The sequence below is a fragment of the Thalia democratica genome, chromosome 5, assembly GCF_965202585.1.
Source record: "Thalia democratica chromosome 5, ktThaDemo2.hap1.1, whole genome shotgun sequence".
NCBI classification, from domain to species: Eukaryota; Metazoa; Chordata; class Thaliacea; order Salpida; family Salpidae; genus Thalia; species Thalia democratica.
Genome location: NC_139169.1, coordinates 73299906 through 73322290, shown reverse-complemented (window position 1 = coordinate 73322290; position 22385 = coordinate 73299906). Strand labels below are relative to the sequence as shown.

The following is a 22385-nucleotide window of genomic DNA, read 5'->3' as shown; positions in this document are numbered from 1 at the left end:
GATGACTGTTTCTATGCTTTTTCTTGTAAGGATGATAGTTTTCTACCAGTCTGTTCTTGTGGTAAAGTATCAACTTCAAATCCTGCTATTACTGATGATGTTAAGGTGACTTCAGGTCCTTCTGAGGAAAAATTAACTTCGAAGCCTGTGGAAGTTTTATGTGTAACATTAAGTTATGTTCATTTCCTAAAAAAAATAACAATTAAATAAAAACCATCAAAAAAATACAATAATAAACAATTTTTTTAGTTATTAATTTTTAATTTCTGAATCTTATAACGAAAAAAAAGTTTCTTATGTTTTATTTTATATACAAGATGTTTTAACTACATATAAATATCTGTATTTACAATAGTTTGTTGCCCAAAGTCAAAACAGTTTTTTTAGATCACAATTAAAATAAAAAAACATATTTTTCCCAATTATATCGTTTAATTTGATGCTGTATTGATGTTAATAAAATTAAATAATAGCTTCCAAAGAAAAACTAAGTTCTGAGAAAAAACAAGTTTTTATTGTGTTATTATGTTTATTATTTTTTAACCGACCAAAACAATTTTTATACAAATTAAATTAACTTGTGTACCATTATATAAGTGTTAAGCAGATTTGTCATACTTTAAAGAAAAATCTCAACAGAATTACTTATGCATTAAAATTAAAATTTAAACAAGCTAACGTTTATGCAGTAATCAGATTTTTTTATTTAAGGCAAAACCAGTTGCACAGTTTAAAAAACGTTGATTTAGATAAAAATTTTAACTTTTAAATTATATGAAAACAACTGTTATTAAAACTGTAGAAAGTAAAGCACACAATTTCGTTTCGTTCCCATAGAATATATGAGAAGTAGAAAAAAATTCAAAATATATAACTATCAATCTCAATTCATAAACGAATCGACTTGATAAAACTTATCAAGTTTGTAAATTTACTTAATCAATATAAATTGTAATCATTGATGTTTTTAACAAACTACAAATGCTTTTACTAGTTGACTTTGTGTGAAAATATTTTGGTTTTAGTGATTTAAAAAGCATAAAATATGTTTATAAATCGCTTTACTCAATTATTGTATATTTGATTATTTTCCATTTAACCATTTGTTAAAATTCGTACTTAGCCTTAAAAAAGCAAAATATCTTTTATAAAATACTTAAAAACTGACAAAACAACATTAGTGGCAATTGTTACAAAATTAAAATTGATAAAGTTTATATTATAGTTGTACTAAAAGAAGAAAAACTTCATTCTTTTTATAATCTTTACAACTAAACTGTAGTTTTTTTGATGCTAGTAAAATTATTTCATCAGTATGTTATAGCTTATGCAAATTGCTAAATTAGTTTTAAAATTAAAATCAAAATTTAATGTATTTTTGTTAGCATATCCTTAAATTTACTTAATTTTTATCTAACTTTTTTCAATGTTTGTTCGTTTGTTGTTAACTATTGTTAAGCGCTAAACCTTTCAAAATTTTAAATATTTTTCAGGCAAATCTCGTTTCATGATTCAATAAATTGATATATTTTATTCAATTATCAACCTTTTTATACTACTAATTCTTTAATATCTTTAAGACATGTTACCAAACGAAAATGCCAAAATGAGCTTTTTTAGCATACCTCTTTAAAATATCAAGCTTTACAACAGTTGTTAGTGGTAACGCAAAAAAAAAACTAAAACAGTATTTTAAATAAAATAAAGAGTATACATATCTTATGAAATAGAAATAAATAAAAATCCTAAATGTTTTTTTAAGTTGTTTCAAGTTTTAAAATCTAATTTTTTTTTAAGTTTTAAACCCACACCTCACCAAATGGAAAAAAAAATCATATTAAATTTGTAATAGGAAGAAAAGTTCTAAAAAGTTGTTATAGCAACAGTTGTAAACTTAATTTATAAAGCTATTAGTTAGTATGTATAATTTAATCTTAAGTTACATAAATATAGTTATTTATTCAAATGCTAAAGTGCTATCTTTTTTTTTGGTTAAGTATAATTAGAAACAGATTTGTTTAAAGTTATTGTACACACTTATAAATTAGTAGGCAGAGATCTACAAGTCAGGTTAATTGGATTTTTTTCTTATGTTAATAGATGATAAGTATTATAAATTTATGAGTTTTAAAAACTCTGTTTAAAGAAAAGCAACCAACAAAGTTACTGTAACACCAAACCTTCTTCCATGTATCTTTTAAACAATTAAACAATCTTAAGCTGTTACAGCTTTTTCAACTTTAAACTAAAAATAAAATAATGAAAACATATCTTGTTTTCAATACAAGTTGCATTATTGGACGATTAAGGATATCAGGGGGATATAACTGTAAAGTCTGTGAAAAAGTATATGGCTAATTAAGTAGTAAAAAGGCAATAACAAACTAAGTAGAGCAATACTCTTTTTAATTTCTTCCATAGGTGCTTGTTTAAGATGAGTTGAAAAGCCCTAATCTTTTATCTATAAATGTTCTGTAATCAAGTATAAACTCCTAGTGATATTTCTATTGACCGAGACTTGGTTATAAATGGTTTGAGTAAGGGATTCGTTGAAAAACTAACACACAAAACCAAAAGAGGAAGACATTTTCATTGCAGAAGTAAAAAGTAAGCTTCTGAACCATTAAGTAGTAAAAATATTTAAATATGTATTTTGTTAAGCTTAAGCAAATTATTAGTTTTTCCAGAAATTGACTTAGTTACTTTTGTAAAAAAAAATTATTTAAAGCATCGTACTTGAACATAAAAAGTATACAATGTAAAAAAAGATAAATACTAAATTTTTAAATTGAAATTTTACTAAGGCAGAAACTTTAAAAAAATTAGCTGTTTTAAGTGTAAACTTTTTGTTTAAAATGTTTTACTTTTAGTAGCTTTTTTTACAAAATTCGTTTTGATAGTGTGCAGATGATAAAGTTTTACATGCATTTAACTTAGATTGTAAATTGTTTGTAATTAGTATGTTAATTCTAGCTTAGGGGTCGGCAAACAGCAGCCCTCGAGCCCATTCATTATTTTTTTTACTAATTAAGTGTAGTTTTGTTTAAATACTAATATTTTTAATTTTTAGTGTTGTCTTTAAACGATTATGTATCGCCTTTTTTTGTTAAAAATAATTAGTATGAATATTTTTTTAGCAGATCAAAGTTGTTCTTTTTTTGACCTACTGACCCCTAGTCTAGCTAAACACTGATTTATATTTTCTTAAGTTATATATATTTATACAATGGTCGGTTATTGACTCTGTTTTTAATTTAATTTTTTGATTTAGTTATAAAAAAATTACTTGAATCAACTCCAGATTGTTTTCTTAACTTGAACGGTTAGCAATTTTAATTTTAAAGTCTTGCAAAAACATAAATTCAGTTTTGAAAATATTGGCTAGTATATTTAAAGAAAGCTGAAAAAAAAGCTGAAAGAAGGAGATTATTTTCATGTTATTTTTAATTTCATTAATTTAAATTTACAATTTGATTAGTTTGTGGGTTAGGATTTGGGTTAGGTATAAGGGTATAAACAAAACAATAATCAAAAAAAAAACTTTAAAATATTTGCTGACTCAGCTTTTTTTCAGCTGAGACTGACCTTTCCAAATGATATAACAAATATCTTTTCATGTGCATTTGAGCGTTGATGTATTAAGGTTGTTACTTTTGTCCAACTAACTTAATTTAGTCTTAAACTTGCGCACAATTCCCACCCAAATCAATTCCAACCCGAATCAAATCCCATTCGTGCAAGTTAACGGTATACTATCAAAATCAACCAGCATTTAAAATCAACCTGATCAAAATCCACCCGCGTTCAAAATTCACCCAATTTTTAAAAATATATTCTTAATTTATTTTATAAACTTTTTGTATTCTTTTAATTTATTTTTTTATTTATTTTTTAATATCATTATTATCCCTAACCAGGGTTGCCACTTTACCTGGAAACCTGAAAAAACCTGGAATTTGACAATTTAGGCAAAAATACCTGGAATTTGAGAAATTTTGAACAAAAATCACTTCAAAACCTTGAAAAACCTGAAATTTTAAACAATTTTTACATGCTAAGTAGAAAAATTTTGATTTGACACAAAATATCTACCATATAGATAAATTCAATTTTTTTATTAAAAAACACATTTAAAGTAGCTTTACAGTATCTTTTCAAAGTTTTTATACTATTTAACACGGTTTTTTACTTTAAACTTAAGTTTAAAAAAATCCAAAAACAAGTATTTCGAAAACTAGGAAGAAATTTTAAAAATCTGGAGAAAATTTGCCATAAGTCAAGGGCAACCCTGCCCCCAATCCTTACCCACGATCGGTAAGCGGTTCTCGAATTTGACTGGGTGGTTTATGTTCAGGTGGATTTTGAACGTGTCCCCAATTAACACCTATGTTTTTTGCTTTACCTATTTATTTTTTGTTTCTTGTTTATCTATCACTACTATCCTTAACTTTTAACCTTGGTTGGTAAGCTGTTTCCGGATTTTATCGGGATGGATATCCTTTTCCACAATAATTAAAGCTTAGAAACTATCTCAAATTAAATCTTTCAAGTGATGGAAATTTTTGATGATCAATGTTTTTGGCACTACCTTAAAAATACTAAAAAAAGTTCAAAAACTTAAAAACATTTTCATTGTAGGTAAGAAATACATACTTTAGTTTTAAATTTATTTGTACAAAGTTAAAATGTGTAAGTATGTTTAAAGATTTTATTGAAATGTTAAGTGTTTTCTTGTGTTGGTGTTTAAATGTTACAAAAAGTTGCAATTGAATGTTAATTTTGTTTAACCTATATGTTAACTAAGGTTGTACTTTCAATTTGTTTAGTTTATTTGGTTAAAGCTTTTTTTTTTTAATAAAGCTTTAAGACTTTTCTAACTAAAAGACGTAACTTTAACGTTCTATGTTTTTTTTTCAATACTCTCTTAATCCCGTATCTACTAAAGCATCAACAAAATTTTATACCATAAACCCCTATTAGAACAGATAAACTTTAGTTTGCTTTATAACAACTTTTACCCATTCACATTTCCGGTCAAAAGTATGGATCGGTCCTACCAAACGCCAACCGAGTCGAAACAGCATGCGCACTCAAGCGTGAACGCTCAAGTGCGCTCGAGCGTGAAAAATTTCGCAAGAGACATGGTGATCGCGGGAGTGGGCGCATCCGTTTCCAAAACAGCAACCGGCCCAGTTGAAAGGGCGAGGCTCCTGCTCCAACTGCAAGCCGCCTCCGCTCAAATCGCCAAAGGCGAGCAGTACAAAGGTTTTTTTTTTTGTAAATTATTATTTTGCGTTCAATACTACACTTTCAAAATAATAAATTTTTTACTATGATAAACATTTAAAAAAAAATATTAGAGTTATTAGGTAAAGATTTCTATATTTTTTCTAATTCTCATCTTGAACTATCAATTGTAAAATAAACAAAAATGAACGTGACAATTTACTTTTTGTTAGTGGCTTAAAGAAGTACGATGTATTAGAACTTTAAAGTTTGTAGCATGGATCGGCAGTCTTTTATGAGAACAGATTTACTGAAAAATAAATAGAGCCTCATTTATTTTGCCAAAAAACTATTTGAAGTAAGTTTTACTTTAAAAAAATTTACAAAAAAAGAGAAAGAATATAATAAGTATGTAAACAAGGTTGAGTAAAAACATGGAACCCTTGAAAAACCTTGAATAATTGGTAATTTGACAATTAAGATTAAAAAAAAACTTGGAAAAATCGGGAATTTGAGAGATTTTGAATTAAAATACCTTAAATTTCAAACAAAAAATACTAAAAACCTATGATTTTGAACAATTCTTAAGTGTAAAATAACTAAATATAGTTAGATACAAAAAAGGTACCATAAAGATTTTTTTACCTTTAGGTTAATTAATTTTATACTAAAAATGGACTGAAAATCTTGATTTTAAAAATCTGGCATAAATTCAGAAAACATTTAAGAAAATGACAAATAACCTTTTATAACCTTGTATAAATTTAATATATAAGTTTAAATTAATCAAAAAAAGAATAAAAAAACAATAAAATTTAACTTAAAAAAACTTTAAATCTTCTTTTTAAAGGGCTAAACTTGCTTTATACTGAACATGATATTTAACTATTTCAAGTAAAATAATTTTTACTTAAGCGAGGCATTTTGCTTACCCAAGCTTATAACAGTATTAACTTTTATTTTTACCAATAAACTAATTTCTTATTACTTTTACTTAGTGTTTTATAAAAACTTAAAATACTCAAAATTAATATCGCACAGTATTTTATTTAGGATAAAATATTTCAGTAAATTTTTATTTTGGTAGAGGAGTTTATAATGAAAGTTTTTATTATGTAGTCTATGCGGAACAATTTTTCAGGTATACAGGACTGCTTTAGCAGAGTCTACAAAGAGCAGGGACCGAAAAGTTTTTGGCGCGGTAACCTCACAAACATTTACAGATATTTTCTAACCCAGGCCTTTAACTTTGCTTACAAGGAGGCTTACAAACCTCATATAGCAAAATTTACCGATAAAACAGACTGGAAATCAGTACTAGTCGCAAATCTTGTTACTGGTTAAGTTTTTTAAATTTTACGAACAGTTTTTTTTGTCTAAACATTTTTTGACTTGTGTTTTATTTTTTGTATCAAAAAGTAGTTTCAACAAATTATGCAACCTTAGTCCAGTTACTATAGTGCAGTGCAGTTCTGAACCTTCTTCTAGTGGCGGAACCCTTTTCCAAAGTTCAACGTTTCCGCGGAACCCCTAATTTTAATTTTACATAAAATGTTTAATTAAATAAATTTTCTTTTTTAAATTTCGAAAGGCTTCGCGGAACCCCTGAGAGGCGTCACAGAACCCTAGGGTTCCGCGGAACCCCATTTCAGAAGCACTGCTATAGTGCTGTTTTGATTTTTTTGGTTTTTTTTTCTAGGATCGGCAGCAGGCGCGACTTCCACAGCGATCACTTACCCGATGGATTTCGCCAGAACGCGGTTGACGTTGGACGTTGGGAGGGGACAGAGCAGGCAGTTCCGCGGCCTGCACCACTGCATGAGCTCCATTGTGAAGTCTGACGGGGTCAGGGGCCTTTACTTTGGTCTTTTTTTGAGCGTTCCCACTATTGTTTTGTACAGGTGATACTGGAAAGTGAAACGTTGTGTCAATATTTAAAACCCTCGATTATTTCCGACCCGCGCATATTTAGACCCGATCAAACCCAAAAACCGCTTACAAACCTAACGTTAAGGGCTAAGGGTAACAGTGGTAGTAAAATATAAATGAAAAGTTAATAAGTACAAAAAAAAAGTTATAATTAACAAATACACACACAGAATAAAAAAAGTTTTTGGGTGGGAATTTTGCGCGTGTTGGAATTGTTAGTATACTGTCAATATTATATAATTTCCACTGTACTGTATACACAGATATATTTTTTATTTATATTTGTATTCTTAATTAATGGTGTTAGAAATAAGTTTTATTTTCCTTTTTGTTTCGAACTATTTAAAACAATTTATGAGTTTTAAAGTATGAAGCTTAATTTTTCCAGAAATATCCTGTTTTTAAATATATTTTAGTTTTAATTTAAAAAAGTTCTTTTAATTTTCAAGTTTGCATTTAAATACAAAATTGAAAACTTAATTTTGTTTATGCTTAAAACTTTTTTGATGCTTGAAAATAGTTTAATTTTAAACTATGCTTGTTGTGGAACTGCAGTTTAAAATTAAGTACTTTGAGATATCTAAAATAATATAAAATAAAATAACTTTTTTCAACACTCGTACAGTTTAGATTTAATTTTTGTATGCTATTGAAAGTAAATTAAACTGGTTTAAGGCAACTAAAGTAAGAATGAAACTAAATGAATTATCTTTCAAAACTTTTAAAGTCTATTTAATTTTCTAATAAATGTATTATTATTTTATAAATATTATAAGATTAGTTAATCCTTAAAAATCATGTTTAAATTACTTATCGTAATAAATTAACAAACTTGTTTAAAACTGTACATCTTAAAAGTGTATTGTGCACATCTTGAAATTATATTATTATTTGTATGTTATGCAATTTTTATAAACGTTTATATTTTTGGATTATAATTATATGAAAAAAATATGTTAAAACATACCTTAAAAATACATTTGTGTAAAATTCTTTTTATTTTTGATACTACTTTGATAAAAACTAATCATATTAATAGAGGACTGTACTTTGGCGTGTTTGATACTTTGAACCAACAATTACCAACAGACTCAGTTCTCGTTAAATGGTTATACGCCCAGTCCACAACAACTTTGGCTGGCTTTATGTGTTATCCAATGGACACAGTAAGAAAAAGGTATTCTTATTTTTTAAAATAGTCTTGTTACGTATGTGTCATAATGTGATTCCTAATAGTAATTATTATTATTATTATTATTAGTAAAAAATATATTATTTAAATTAAACTAATTTGAATTTGTGTTTAAAAAAAAATAACAAAAAACTTATTAAGCTTTAGGTTATAAGAAAAAGCAGTATTCTATTAGTCCAACTATTTTATACTACTTTGTTTTACTTTTCCAAAAGACTTTAGTTTTTTTCATGTTGGTTTAATTTACTAAATTATATTTCTATGAATATCAGACAATATACTCTCGTACGATTATTCATATATTTTATTAGTTTTTGTAATTTTTCATTATACCTTGGTTTTTAAAATGAAAAATAACATTGCAAATCAACTTAATCAGAAAATTTTGAAACTTGACTATAGAGTACTATCTCCGTAAAACCAAGACTCGTCGGACAAGCTTAGCTCGTTGCTAAATAAAAACAAGTGTTTTTGCACGCAAGTGCTTTCTTCAATAAACATCCTTCGGTGCTCATAAAGTTTAAACAGTTCTACGAAGTTTTATTTAAGTAAAATGATTATAAAAGTAAATTTCGGATAAAAAGTTTCTGTAGAAACAAAACTCTGTAGACCTTTTTTTATATACTAAAGGCACCAAAGAGCTACTAGTTCAATAAAGTATTTGCGTACCAAAAATTTTGGTTTCAAAAAGTCACTTGATCGCCAAAAACTCACCTTGAGCATGAAAATAGTTGTAGTGGAAAACACTCTAAAAATCCCCCAAACTGCAACATCAAGCTGGTGATGCAGGGCGGTAGAAGAGCGAGCGAACGACATTACGGCGGCTGCGCGGACTGCGTCAAGAAAATGTACTGCGGTGAAGGGGGAGCGAGGGCTTTCCACAAGGGGGCGCTCTCCAATGTTTTGAGGGGATTCGGGAGCGCCATGGTCTTGGTTCTGTATGACGAACTGAAAAAGATGGACGGCAGGTGAACGCTGTAAACGGGACAGTTTTCAAGTGCATGAAAGTGCGCGTTTTAAAGCAAACTTGTGTTTAGTTCAGTTAGTTGATAGTTTTTAAAACCTTACTTTGGGTTTTCTATTTTAATGTTTTACATTTTTGTTAAAAAAGTGACTGTACTAGTAATAGTTTCTAATTAAGTTACTGAGATATGTTATAGTTAAATGAATAAAATTGTCAAAAATAAAGTGGACTGATAATTAGAATGTTATTGTTTTATTAACAATGTATACCAAGATCGGTAAACTGCAAACGGAAAAGAAAAAGTCTGCATTCTTTTTAGCGAAAAACTAATCATTCTAAACTAGTAAAAAACATTTACGTTACAAACTTACAATTATGCTCTTAATTTAATAGTTTATAGTTACGTGTTTTTATTTATTTCATTGTAGTTTTAGTTCAAAACAAATTTAGTTTGTATTGATAACTGCAGATACTTAAAATGAGCGGTCCACAGAAAAACTGTTTTTTGTGGAGGTGACCCGAGAAAAGATTTTGTTGGCTAGCGACTTACAAAAGACTGTCAACCTCTCGTCTTAAACAAACAAAAATTTTCTTAGATTTTTTCAAACGTTTTAAGTGAAACGTGTTTACATTCGTAACTCACTGAAAACCAGTTGTTTGTAGAAACGACATAAATAGTGTTTATAAAGCAAAGTATGAAATTAAATTGAAATAAATGTTTGTCAGGAGTAAGAAGGATTTATATGTTGTAGCCCATTTACTTTACAAAGAATTGATGGCGGGCTGCAATTATTTAATATAGTTGAAGTAGTCAATAAAAAAATTGTACTATAATAAATTATGTAATACTATAAGGATTAAAAGAGCATAAAAAGATATTCAGTTACAAATTTAATTGTAAATTTATACCACTAAGTTGTTTTTGTTAAACAAGTATGTTTTTATCTCAGGAATACTTCGTGGGCAACAAAGTTTTTCTTTTCGACCACAGTTTGCTAATCCCTGAAATATGTGTACGTATTAAACCTTAGTGGTGTAAAATAATTTGTTTACTGTCATTTCGAACACGATTATATCTAACTCGATCACTTTTAACACGATCATTTCTAACATGATCACTTCTAACCAATTACTTCTGACCCGATCATTTCTAACCCAATCACTTTTAACACGATCATTTTTAACCCAATAACTTCGACCCGATCACTTCTAACCCGATCATTTCTAACCCAATCACTTCTAACAAGATCATTTCTAACCCAATTACTTCTGACCCGATCATTTCTAACCCGACCATTTCTAACCCAATCACTTCTAACACGATCATTTTTAACCCAATTACTTCTGGTCCGATCACTTCTAACCCAATTACTTCTAAATCGACTATTTGTTACACGTTCGTTTCTTACCTGATCAGTAAAATTTATTGTTACTTTGGTTTATTTCTATTAGTATTTATTGTTAGAAACTAACTAATGTTAACAAAATGATTTATAATTAAGAAACAATGTTCTTAATTTTTTGATCAAATAAGAGTTAATAGCTTATTTAGTTTTTTTTTTAATTCTGCTTAATTGGATTCATCAACTAAGCAGTTATTACTATGTTTAAGTTATATATATTTGTCATGTACGTAAGTAGGATGTATTTTTAAAGCAAGAAAGTTTTAGAAGTTAAACACAAATGTAACATTTAGATATAGAGACCTTTATTATATAGTCTAGCTCGATGTTATGCTGTAAGTCTAGCGCTAGCGTTGTATAGTTGTTCACTAATAAATTACTATTTTATAGTCGGTTGATTTCCAATTCAAGCTTAAGAACTTGCACAGATTTTTTTTTTGATAATGGAATTTAAATAAACATTGAGCGAACTTAAATACTTTTGTTTTGATTAGCTGAAAATCTTAATTTTTAGGTATACCACTTAAACAGACTTGCTTGTTAATATAACAAGTCCGAGGATTATTATTTATCGTCTACTTAATCTCTTAAAAAATTTGTACAAAATTTAAAAACTTTTGTTGTGTCTGAAACTAGTACTTGAGTTAATCTATTAATTTTTTTAGAACTAAATTTACAATGTAAAAAAGAGTTTTTTACAAGAATTTACTTTTAATTATACTTAATTTAGATGTAAGAATTTTTAAGATTTCTCTTTTTTGTTGTTGTTTAGATTGTGATTATGTTGTTTTAATTTATTTTAATGAAATAGTGGGAAATTTTGGCTTTTTTGTCTGCATAGCACATCTAAAATAATAATATTTTTTCTACTTACTTTCTTTTGGTTACACTTCAGTGAATTTACCTTAATAGTCAGTGTCTTTGTTTTTTATTTAAACTTGATATTTTATGGGATATTGGCTGTTTTTATTTATTTTCGGTACATGTTTGTCTTTGTTTACGGTTTTCTTACTAAGTCAAAAAAGTACTAAAAAAATTTAAATTTAGTGACCAAAACAAAAACTTTTTGTTAAACATCTTAAAAAGTTAAAAATGCTGTTTTTATTTTTTTTAATGCTACGCAAACTAAGAAAGATTCAATTTGATTTTTTTCAATGATTAGTTTTCAAAGTTCATTTTTGTTTTTAAATGAACTTAGATTAAAATAATGACTGAACAAGTAGACCTTAACTAAAGACCAAAACGAGAAAAACCAAAAATAGACTATTTTTATATAAAAAACAAAAGCAGTTATAGATTAGATTAATTCATTGAAAAAACTGAAAATAAAGTTAGTAAAAACTTTATTTATTTTTTGAGATATGCTACGCAGACTAAAAGAAGCTAAAAGTTCTTTTTTTTTTTTTTATTGAGCTCTAGCACTGACCCAATAAACCCGAATTAAAATAAAACATAATTCATTTTAACTGTATCATATAGCTATCAAATTCTGTAAAAAATATACGTAATGAAGAAAGAAATTGTTTGTTGAAATTTTAAAGTCAAGAAGAATGTCTTATGTTTCCTCTTAATTTAGAATGACTTTCGTTTAGTAAATCTTTTGTAATTCGATTTAAGCATATTGATATATAAATAAAAGTCAAAACGAAGAAAATAATTTGAAGCTGTAATATGTTGAAATTAAGCTAATATTAAAAGTACACTTTAAGTAGAACAAAAAAGATACTTTGTTATGTTTAAGACAATATAAACTTAAAATTCAGTAAAAGAACAATTTTGTAAAGTTTTGTATTTTTTTGAAATTTAAATCCTGATATTAAAAAACATAAAAACAAACAAACTAATATTGGTTAAATTGAAAATGATCGGGTTAGAAGTTATCGTTTATAAGTGGTCGGGTTAGAAACGATCGGTTAGAAATAATCGAGTTAGAAGTAATATGGTTAGAAATGATCGGTTTAGAAACGATTGGGTTAGAAATTATCGGGTTAGAAGTGATCGGGTTAGAAATGATCGCGTTAGAAATGGTTAGGGTAGAAATAATCGGGTTAGAAATGATCGCGGGTTAGTAATTATCAGCTTCCAAAACAACAAAGCAAATAAAACTACTTAATACTTTTTACGTGTGACTTAAACTTGCTTTTTTATTTTAAATAACTTAGCTATCTTGATTAAAAACCATAAAAGTTTTTTGCACAGTACTTTTGTATTTCTCTAACATATATTTCTCTGTGTTAAATATTTTAGCATTTCTACGGTGTTTTGTCAAAAAATAAGTACTGCGAAAAAGGATTCGAAAATAAAAAAGAACATTTGTACTAAAATATTACATTAATAAGTGATAGTATATAAAATACATGTTAATCATTCACAATAAGCTTTAATTAATAAAAAGTATTTTAAAAATTAAATGTTTAATATTCATACAACGTAAAATAATATTTGTCTTATTAAAGGAAGTATAAAATAGGGGATGCACGATATTCAAACTTCTAAACTCATACTTTTAATTTTCATAAAGTGCCACATCTCAAAATGTAATATATTTTTGAAAAAAAGTGTAGCTTTCATAAATGACTAAAAAAAATTTTTTCTTTGAAAATTTTTTAAATATTTTTGGAGGTTGGCCAAAATAATTTAAGATATAGTAATTTTTGGTAGGTTTTAAAAGTCTTTTTTAATAAGTGTTTTCTGCAAAAAAAAAAATTGTAGGTGTTAGTTAGAACTGCAAACTCATTTTTTATCTATTAAAGAATATTTTGAGCTATGGCGCATTAATTGTTTGATAGGAACTTGAGTTGTCATGCAACCAAACCATAATAACTTACCTACTTAAGTTAGAAGTTTTACTTATTTTACGTGTTATATAGTAAATGAACACCAATGCATGTTAATATACTTTCAGAGTACACACTCTATAACAATTGTACAATTAACTTTAACATACCAGTTTATAGTTGTTTATAATAAATATTGTCTTTAGATAATTTTTGCTCAAGTATTTTTCAAAGTTTAAAACTGAATACCTAATTTATGACCTTTATATCTATCACTGCGTATAATTGAAATGAAACTGATTCGAAAAGTTGTTTTCTCCTTAGCAGTATATGTAAGCTAGCCCTAATACCGAACAACACATCTCTACTTTGAAACAAAGTAAGCTAAACTTTAAGAAGTTAAAAAAAAAATACTTGAGAAATTTCTCAAATTTAAGTAAATTCTAAAATAACTAGTTAGTTCTTGCTATTAAACCCGATTTATGATTCTTATCCAAGTATCCCGTATGTTTATACTTATCCTTTACATTTTAACTATATTTTACAAAGTAGTTAAAATGTATACAACACTCGTTGTCGACAACTGAAAGTTTCAGTTAAATACTGGATAAGTTATTTTACCTAACAAAGATAAAAATTCTACCAAGGTAGATTAACACTGGAACAACTAATTGGAATTTGTGCTGCCGCTATTCTTTGAAATCAATAACTGAAAGAATTAATGTTAAACAATTCCACGATCAAGAATTTCAATACATGTAAAAACCGACGGTCTCTAACTAAATTTTTTTTGTTTAAAAATACTTTTTGTATCAAAAGTGAATTAATTATCCTCGATGGACTCTGCGGCAGTAAATATTGCATGGCAACTCTTAAAAATGTACATCGATGCCACAGGTTACAATCACACGAAACATAAAACCACTTGCTAGTTGTTTTAAAATTTACAGAATTTTTAAGTTGTTTTTTGACAATTTTTTATAACATGAACACGTATTCTTGAAATAGTCGACAACCATCCCGGCATAACTAGTTATGATAAAAAAGTTTATTGAACAGTCGAAAAAGTTTTGATTGTTTTCATAACATGTTAAAAACGATTCGCCCGCTTAATAAAATTTGCGAACTTGAGAACGTTTAAGGCCTGCAAGCAGCTAAAGAGCAAAATAAAAACTGTCGCAAATAAACTTGTTTGCACAACGAATGGTGCAAAGTAAAATCATTCTGTCAGCTCTGCGATCGAAAATTCACAAGATAGTTTTTGATGATACAAAAATTTCCCAGAATGGAATAGAGTTAAATACTGCACCGAAATTGTCAATTAATTTCTAGGAGAAAAGGATCAAAAAGCATTGTAAATACTTGTTGTAACTAAAAAGTAACTCTTTGTTATGTATCTTAATAACACTAGTTAAATTTATATGTTTATACCATCGTTTAAACTTAGAAATAAATAGTGTTCTAGTTAAGACAATCTATCGAAGTTTTCTTGTCAAATATCTGCGTCTATTAACGATTCTAGGAGTGTATTTATGGACAATAGATAAGTTTTTAATTATATTCAGTGTTTATATTTTTCTGTGTTTTATCGCGTGTCAGTTAACTATTTAGTCACGCAGCTCTACTTTAACTTCTAATAACGTATTTAGTATAAAAAACATTTTAGAAAATACTTTTTCTAACAAAACATTTATAAATACAATAACTTTAACCATATAGCCTGTTAATAATTAATTACAAAGTTTTCTAGGTAAAAGAAAACACAGTACAGATTTTATTCACTTATCCGGACACGTTGGGCAAGATTTTTCTGTAAACATGTCCGGATAACCAAAATTATGGATAAGTACAAAAAATCAATTTTTTCGTATAATAATATAACTGCTGCTTATAATGCAATACATAATAAAAGTCTTTTGGTAAAAACTAATACATAGTAATAGTTAGTTGAGTAATATATAATATAATGATAAATAATAAAAGCTAAACTTAAGATTAGTTAATTTATTTATTCATAGGTAGAAAAACATCAGACTTACTAACCCTCTGCAGCTGTATATGTTTTTTGAGGGTCAAGCAAGTAAAATTCATCTTTTGCAATTCCACCTGCCCTAACTATTAATTTAAAAAAAGATTAATTTTTGATCAAGAGAAATATAAATTAATTTTATCTTTAAAAACTAAAACAATGTAAACCTATCTCTTTAAATAAATAAAAAATTAAACAAAGAAAAAAAAACAGACATAAAGAACAAGAAACTTCGACTAAGTTTAAAGTCAATTTAACGGAAATATATCACTCCTAACAAACTAGTTTTTATTGGAAGTTTTACTAAAATATAGAAAAATAGACGTTTGTTATACAGTCTTTTCACGTTTTTTAGCAGAAAACTTATGGAATTTAAAAAGTAGTGAAACTTTTTAATGAATTTTTGTTTTTACTATTGAAATCTTTTTGTAGTTTCTCCAGACCGAAACTGCCCGTATAAGTGAATGTCCGGATAAGTGAATGTCCGGATAAGTCAATAAGCACTGTACTGAGAACGTAAGTAATCGCAAAAATAAAAATTTAATTAAACAGGCTTACTATTATGTATTAAATACTGAAAATCCGGAACCGTTTATTCTTAACACTAATGAATTATATTGTAGACCGAATTTTTAAACTAAAATGTTTTAAACGATTTCTTTTTGGAAATAAGAACTTAAACTTAAAAACTTTATGTGCCTTTTATGCTCAAAGAGTTTAATAGTGCGTTTATGTTTTGTTTTTCTAATTTCTTTTGTGAAATAAGAGATATTGCAATTTTCAAATTGTTTAAACATTTAAAACTATCAAGTAAAGTTTAAAGAAATTTAACAAAAATTATTGGTTTTATTTTAGTTTATTAGAAGTAATTATCGTTTATGTTATATCAGTAGAAAGTTTATATTTTAGGGTTTTGTTTTACAAGAGTTTGAAAAAATTTTACAAATAAATCTGTATTTTACAATATTGTATAAGTAAAATTTGTACAATTTCTAAAAATTGTGCTGGTTAGGAAAAATGGCAACCCAATAATAAAAAACTTAAGTTAAAATCAATTATATTTGACTTTAAAAACCGTGCTGCCTGAAAAAAAATATTTTACATAAGCATTTTTAACCTGTAGTTTTTAAAATCTCTTTATGATAAAGCTATAAAAATTGCAACGATTTTGTACTGTTTTTATAAAACTCTCAAACTCTTTTTAAATAATTTTTCTATACAGTTACATCAACTCTCACACTTTTGTTATTCTTTAAAAGATATTATTTATCTTTTATTTTATTTTATACATCATCGTATTGAACAGTATAACTAGGAAAGTAAAGTTTTTTAGTTTTTATTATAACCAAAAAATATTTGCTTTTGGGTTACAAACCATTGTAAACATTGATGTTTTATAAGTAGTTAAATCAAAAAGGTATAGAAAAAAACAATTAAGAAACTATCTTTTTCATTATGAGATTCAGAAAGTAACTATTAATAACTAAAAATGATATTTATTCGTTATTTTTTTTACTTTGATAGTTTTTATTTAATAGTTGTTTTTCAAGAAATGGACATAAATAATATTACAAATAAAACTTGCTATCCTGACAGAAAGTACATAATGTGAAGTTAATTACAACATGAACTTAAATAACCAATAAATTTTGTATTCATGTGAGCATGGCCTAAACCATAAAATGAATCGGTTTTTTGTTGTTAAAAAATAATAAATATTAAATGCAAGACTAAAAAAAAATTTTATAATTTTAAGCTGAATTAAGCATAGAATTTAATGAAAACTAATGAAGTATTATAAACAAGTTAATCTAAAATTATAAAAGAGTCAACTTAGTTTCTGAAACTTTTTGATGAATTTAGTTTCCCGCACTTTCTAATTCTACTCATAGCAACAAAATAATATTATATCAGTGTTTCATTAGTTACGTTAATGTAAATGATAAAAACTTACTTAGTTGTTTTTTAAAACAGCTGTACTAATACTTGTTGCAAATCATCAAATCGATGTAAGGTGTTTTTAAGAAGTAAGCAGTTAATCAGATTTTCTTATTTAATGGTTATTTTAAAACTTTGCAAATAATTCTTGTTAGTTTAGCTACATAACTTTTCAGTAGAAATAAATACTTATTGTAGAAACCAAGACTGTTCTTTGTAACTACTAAATTTTTTAAAATGCTATAAAAACTGTTAAATGTCATTTACAAATCAGAAGTGTTCATTTTCAGTGAGTTTTATTAACAACCAAAGTTACGCAATCAAACACAGTAATTCGAAAAACCAACACAAAATCACGTTAACTCAAATGATTCTAAATAAAAACAAATATAATCAGAGCAACCAAATTAAATAAATTTAATTATGCATAGCCCTCAGAAATTATCACCATATCATGATGAAATGATTTCAATGATTCCAATCTTTCCTTTTCCTTTTCAGTTAGGTCAGACTTGGATTCTTCAGTTTCAACCGAAGTATCTGGTTTCACATTCACATCGTCACTTTCAGATTGTTTGGATATTGCAGTTTCAACCAAAGGATCTGGTTTCACATTCACATCGTCACTTTCAGATTGTTTGGATACTGCAGTTCCAACCGAAGGATCTGGTTTCACATTCACATCGTCACTTTCAGATTGTTTGGATACTGCAGTTTCAACCAAAGGATCTGGTTTCACATTCACATCGTCACTTTCAGATTGTTTGGATACTGCAGTTTCAACCGAAGAATCTGGTTTCACATTCACATCGTCACTTTCAGATTGTTTGGATACTGCAGTTTCAACCGAAGGATCTGGTTTCACATTCACATCGTCACTTTCAGATTGTTTGGATACTGCAGTTTCAACCAAAGGATCTGGTTTCACATTCACATCGTCACTTTCAGATTGTTTGGATACTGCAGTTCCAACCAAAGGATCTGGTTTCACATTCACATCGTCACTTTCAGATTGTTTGGATATTGCAGTTTCAACCAAAGGATCTGGTTTCACATTCACATCGTCACTTTCAGATTGTTTGGATATTGCAGTTTCAACCGAAGGATCTGGTTTCACATTCACATCGTCACTTTCAGATTGTTTGGATACTGCAGTTCCAACCAAAGGATCTGGTTTCACATTCACATCGTCACTTTCAGATTGTTTGGATACTGCAGTTTCAACCAAAGGATCTAGTTTCACATTCACATCGTCACTTTCAGATTGTTTGGATACTGCAGTTTCAACCGAAGAATCTGGTTTCACATTCACATCGTCACTTTCAGATTGTTTGGATACTGCAGTTTCAACCAAAGGATCTGGTTTCACATTCACATCGTCACTTTCAGATTGTTTGGATACTGCAGTTTCAACCGAAGAATCTGGTTTCACATTCACATCGTCACTTTCAGATTGTTTGGATACTGCAGTTTCAACCAAAGGATCTGGTTTCACATTCACATCGTCACTTTCAGAATGTTTGGATACTGAAGCCTGACCATAAGGTCGAACAGGAACAAAACCTTCGTCATTACAAGACGCAAACGCAACAAAACAGGGATCGTAAGCAACTGGCTTCTTTTCAAACTCATGCTTTTGGACAAGTTCGGAAGCTTGTGTTTGACTAACCTTATCCTCATCTTTTTTCAAAAGACTTGAAGCAGAATCAGACCCGCTCATGATTTTATCTTTCTCATCAAACTTATCTAGAAATTTTCGGAGTTCAAAATCGGATTTTTTACCAGCCTTCACAGCATTGATTGAAAAAAACTCATTAACTTCAATTTTCGAAAAAATTCGAGCCATGTTAGTAGAAGAGTAACACTAATTTAATAATCCTTAATAAACCAATAGTTGTTATGCATTAAAAATGAAATGCTTAAAAAATTGGTAAAATTGTATACTTTTATGTTATCACCTAATTTAGTTACATATTTCCATTCCAATCAAATAACTGTTAACAACAGTAAATGAAAAAAAAAAAATTGTTTTAGTAAAGTGAAGTGTGTTAAGACTGCATTATTATTTGTTATCCAGACATTTTTTCTTATATTATGTTTTATTGTTACATGTAAATCTAAAATTAGTAATGTAGTTAAACAATTTTAAGAAAACCAAAATTAATTTTATAGTTTTTAAAGGTATCCTAAGTTATAACGGTTTTTTTCTATAATAAATATAAAAAAGTAAATTTAAATGAAAATAGTAGTTTAAGATTGGTTTAATACGGCAGATTAGATTTCTTACTGTAATATTTAGTACTATATAAGTAATGTGTTCATTTTTTTATTTTAGCTTAGTTTAATAAAAGAAGTTATTAAAAATCAAAAATCTAGTAATTGAAAATGTAGAATGCAAAAAAAAAAAGTTAAAATGATAATCTAATAATTTGCAAAAAAATAAATGTAATTGTTTTAACACCAAATATGCTACTCTTTGAATAAAAATATTTTTTTATTAAGACAAACATTGACTGTATAAATTTAAATAAAGTTTGTCAGGGTTGTAACCCTTTAAGTAAAGACTGTTCTGATTTCTTATAAACTGTCTTGAATGACTTTAAACTGACCTATAGCAATCCAGGACTTTATTTTAATTCTTTTTTTTAATTAAAACTTTAAAATCAGAAAAAACTAAGCTCTTCAACGAAAATTACCACTTTGTAATTAAATGTTTAAACTTAATCAACTATATCTCATTTAAAAGATAGAGAAAAACTGACCTGAAAACTGAAAAATGTATTGAGATAAAAAAAGCTATCCTGAGCAAGTCTGAGTTCAAAAAATAAATTTGAACTTCCTGAGTTATCCTGCATCACACTAAGACTTTTAAAAATTTCAAAGTATCCAGGATTATTCTGAACTTGTGGGAAACTTGTTAATTACCTGAAACATCAAAGTTAAAACAAAAAGACAATTTGAATCATTTGTTTTAATACTATAATATGTTTTGATTTTACTGAGTTTTGAAGCTAATATATTTTAAAACTATGTAAGTTCTTACTAAGAATTCAATAAGTATAAACACATTTTAAACTAAATGATTTGAAATTTTTTTAAGAGTTTATAACTGTTTTGAATTCTTGTGAAAATGATAATTAAGTAGTGAAAATGTTAAGTTGATTTAAGTTATCAATCAAGTAATGAAAACTTGACTTTTGTTAGAATATTTTATTACTTAAGCTTGAAATCAAAATAAGTAGGGTATTTAACTATACTGAATAAATGGGAAACGGATCTAAACTGCATGAAGTAACTGGATTGCACGAGCTTACTATGTTGCACGAAAACAAATTTGCACGAGTGCACAAAATTGCACGAAGCCAAATTTGCACGAGTTACATTTTTGAACAAGAGTAAAAAAAATAGAAAATATTTTTTTTAAAGAAAAGAAAAACATTTTAATAAAAAAAAATATAATAATAAAGCTACTGACCGAGGGTAAGGGTTAGGGGTAACAGTGAAAATAAAAATAAAAATAAAAAAACAACTAATAAAAATAATTAAAAAAAAAAAACTGAAAAAAAATGCTACTGACCGATTGTAAGGGTTAGAGGTAACAATTATAATAAAAAAAATTAAGTGTAAAAATAATAATATGTATATATATATATATATATATATATATATGAAAATATTAAAGGTTTTATAAAAAGTTCTGGTCGATAGTGCTCGACAAACTAAATTGGAGCTAAATATTTATCTAATTATATAAAATCTATAATTTATACAGCTGTTTCACATATGAGATGTAAATTTTCATGTGCTCCTCAGTAAGTTACAGTTTAAAAAACTAACAGTCTAAAAAAAAATTTCTAATAGCTTAAAACACTTTTCCAAAATAAGCTTTCTTAACTTTCCTAAAAACCATAAATTAACAATCACAGCGTATTATTTCAAATCAGCTAATCGTACAATAAACTGTAACATTACTACGTCACAATTATTATAAAAAATTTCAAAATCTAAATTTCTTAAGACTAAAATTTCTAAAGACTTTTTTTTATATAGTAAAGGCACCAAATAGTTACTAGTTCAAAAAAGTGTTTGCGTACTAAAAAGTTTGGTTTCAAAAAGTCACTTGATCGCCAAAAACTCACCTTGAGCAAGGAAATATTTGTAGCAGATAAAACTCTAAAAATCCCCTAAGCTGCAACAACAGGCTGGTGATGCAGGGCGGTAGAAGACCGAGCGAACGACATTACGGCGGCTACGCGGACTGCGTCAAGAAAATGTACTGCGGTGAGGGGGGAGCGAGGGCTTTCCACAAGGGGGCGCTCTCCAATGTTTTGAGGGGATTCGGAAGCGCCATGGTCTTGGTTCTGTACGACGAGCTGAAAAAGATGGACGGCAGGTGAACGCTGTAAACGGGACCAGAGATGTTAAAATGCTAAAAGTTACTATGGTAATTCAGCAATGAAGTGTTTTATTTTTGGTTTGTTTTAAGTTAGTAATTTCACGCTTGAGTAAACAAAGCAGAGCTTTTTAACATGTCTGAACGGGACGGTTTTCAAGTGCGTGAAAAAGCGCATTTTAAAGCAAACTTGTGTTTGGTTCAGTTAGTTGGTAGTTTTTAAAACCTTACTTTGGGTTTTCTATTTTAATGTTTCACATTTTTTGTTAAAAAAATGACTGTCCTTGTAATAGTTTCTAATTAAGTTACTCAGATATATTATAGTTAAATAAATAAACAGGTCAAAAATAAAGTGGACTGATAATTATAATGATATTGTTTTATTAACAATGTATATCCAGATCGGTAAACTGCAAACGGAAAAGAAAAAGTCTGCATTCTTTTTAGCAAAAAACTAATCATTTTAAACTAGTAAAAAACATTTACGTTACAAACTTACAATTATGCTCTTAATTTAATAGTTTATAGTTACGT

The 22385-nt window shown here is 27.5% G+C and overlaps 1 protein-coding gene and 1 pseudogene across 1 annotated transcript; both read left to right on the top strand.

The window, feature by feature from the left end:
* Positions 1–5042: 5042 nt before the first annotated feature.
* On the top strand, positions 5043–9319 carry LOC145836871 (ADP/ATP translocase 3-like). The gene is made up of 5 exons (XM_082944644.1): positions 5043–5265; positions 6368–6565; positions 6926–7127; positions 8195–8332; positions 9079–9319. The coding sequence occupies exons 1-5, from the start codon at positions 5043–5045 to the stop codon at positions 9317–9319; spliced, it is 1002 nt and encodes a 333-aa protein (XP_082800770.1).
* Positions 9320–21241: 11922 nt separating this feature from the next.
* LOC145836870 (ADP/ATP translocase 3 pseudogene) lies at positions 21242–21855 on the top strand (annotated as a pseudogene).
* Positions 21856–22385: the final 530 nt, after the last annotated feature.

Excerpts from the sequence above, each read along its gene's own strand:
- LOC145836871 (XM_082944644.1), top strand. The coding sequence starts at position 5,043 with ATGGATCGGTCCTACCAAACGCCAACCGAGTCGAAACAGCATGCGCAC. Across the intron at positions 5,266-6,367 it reads CAAAGGCGAGCAGTACAAAG|GTATACAGGACTGCTTTAGC; the intron begins GTTTTTTTTTTT and ends ACAATTTTTCAG. Across the intron at positions 7,128-8,194 it reads CCCACTATTGTTTTGTACAG|AGGACTGTACTTTGGCGTGT; the intron begins GTGATACTGGAA and ends TCATATTAATAG.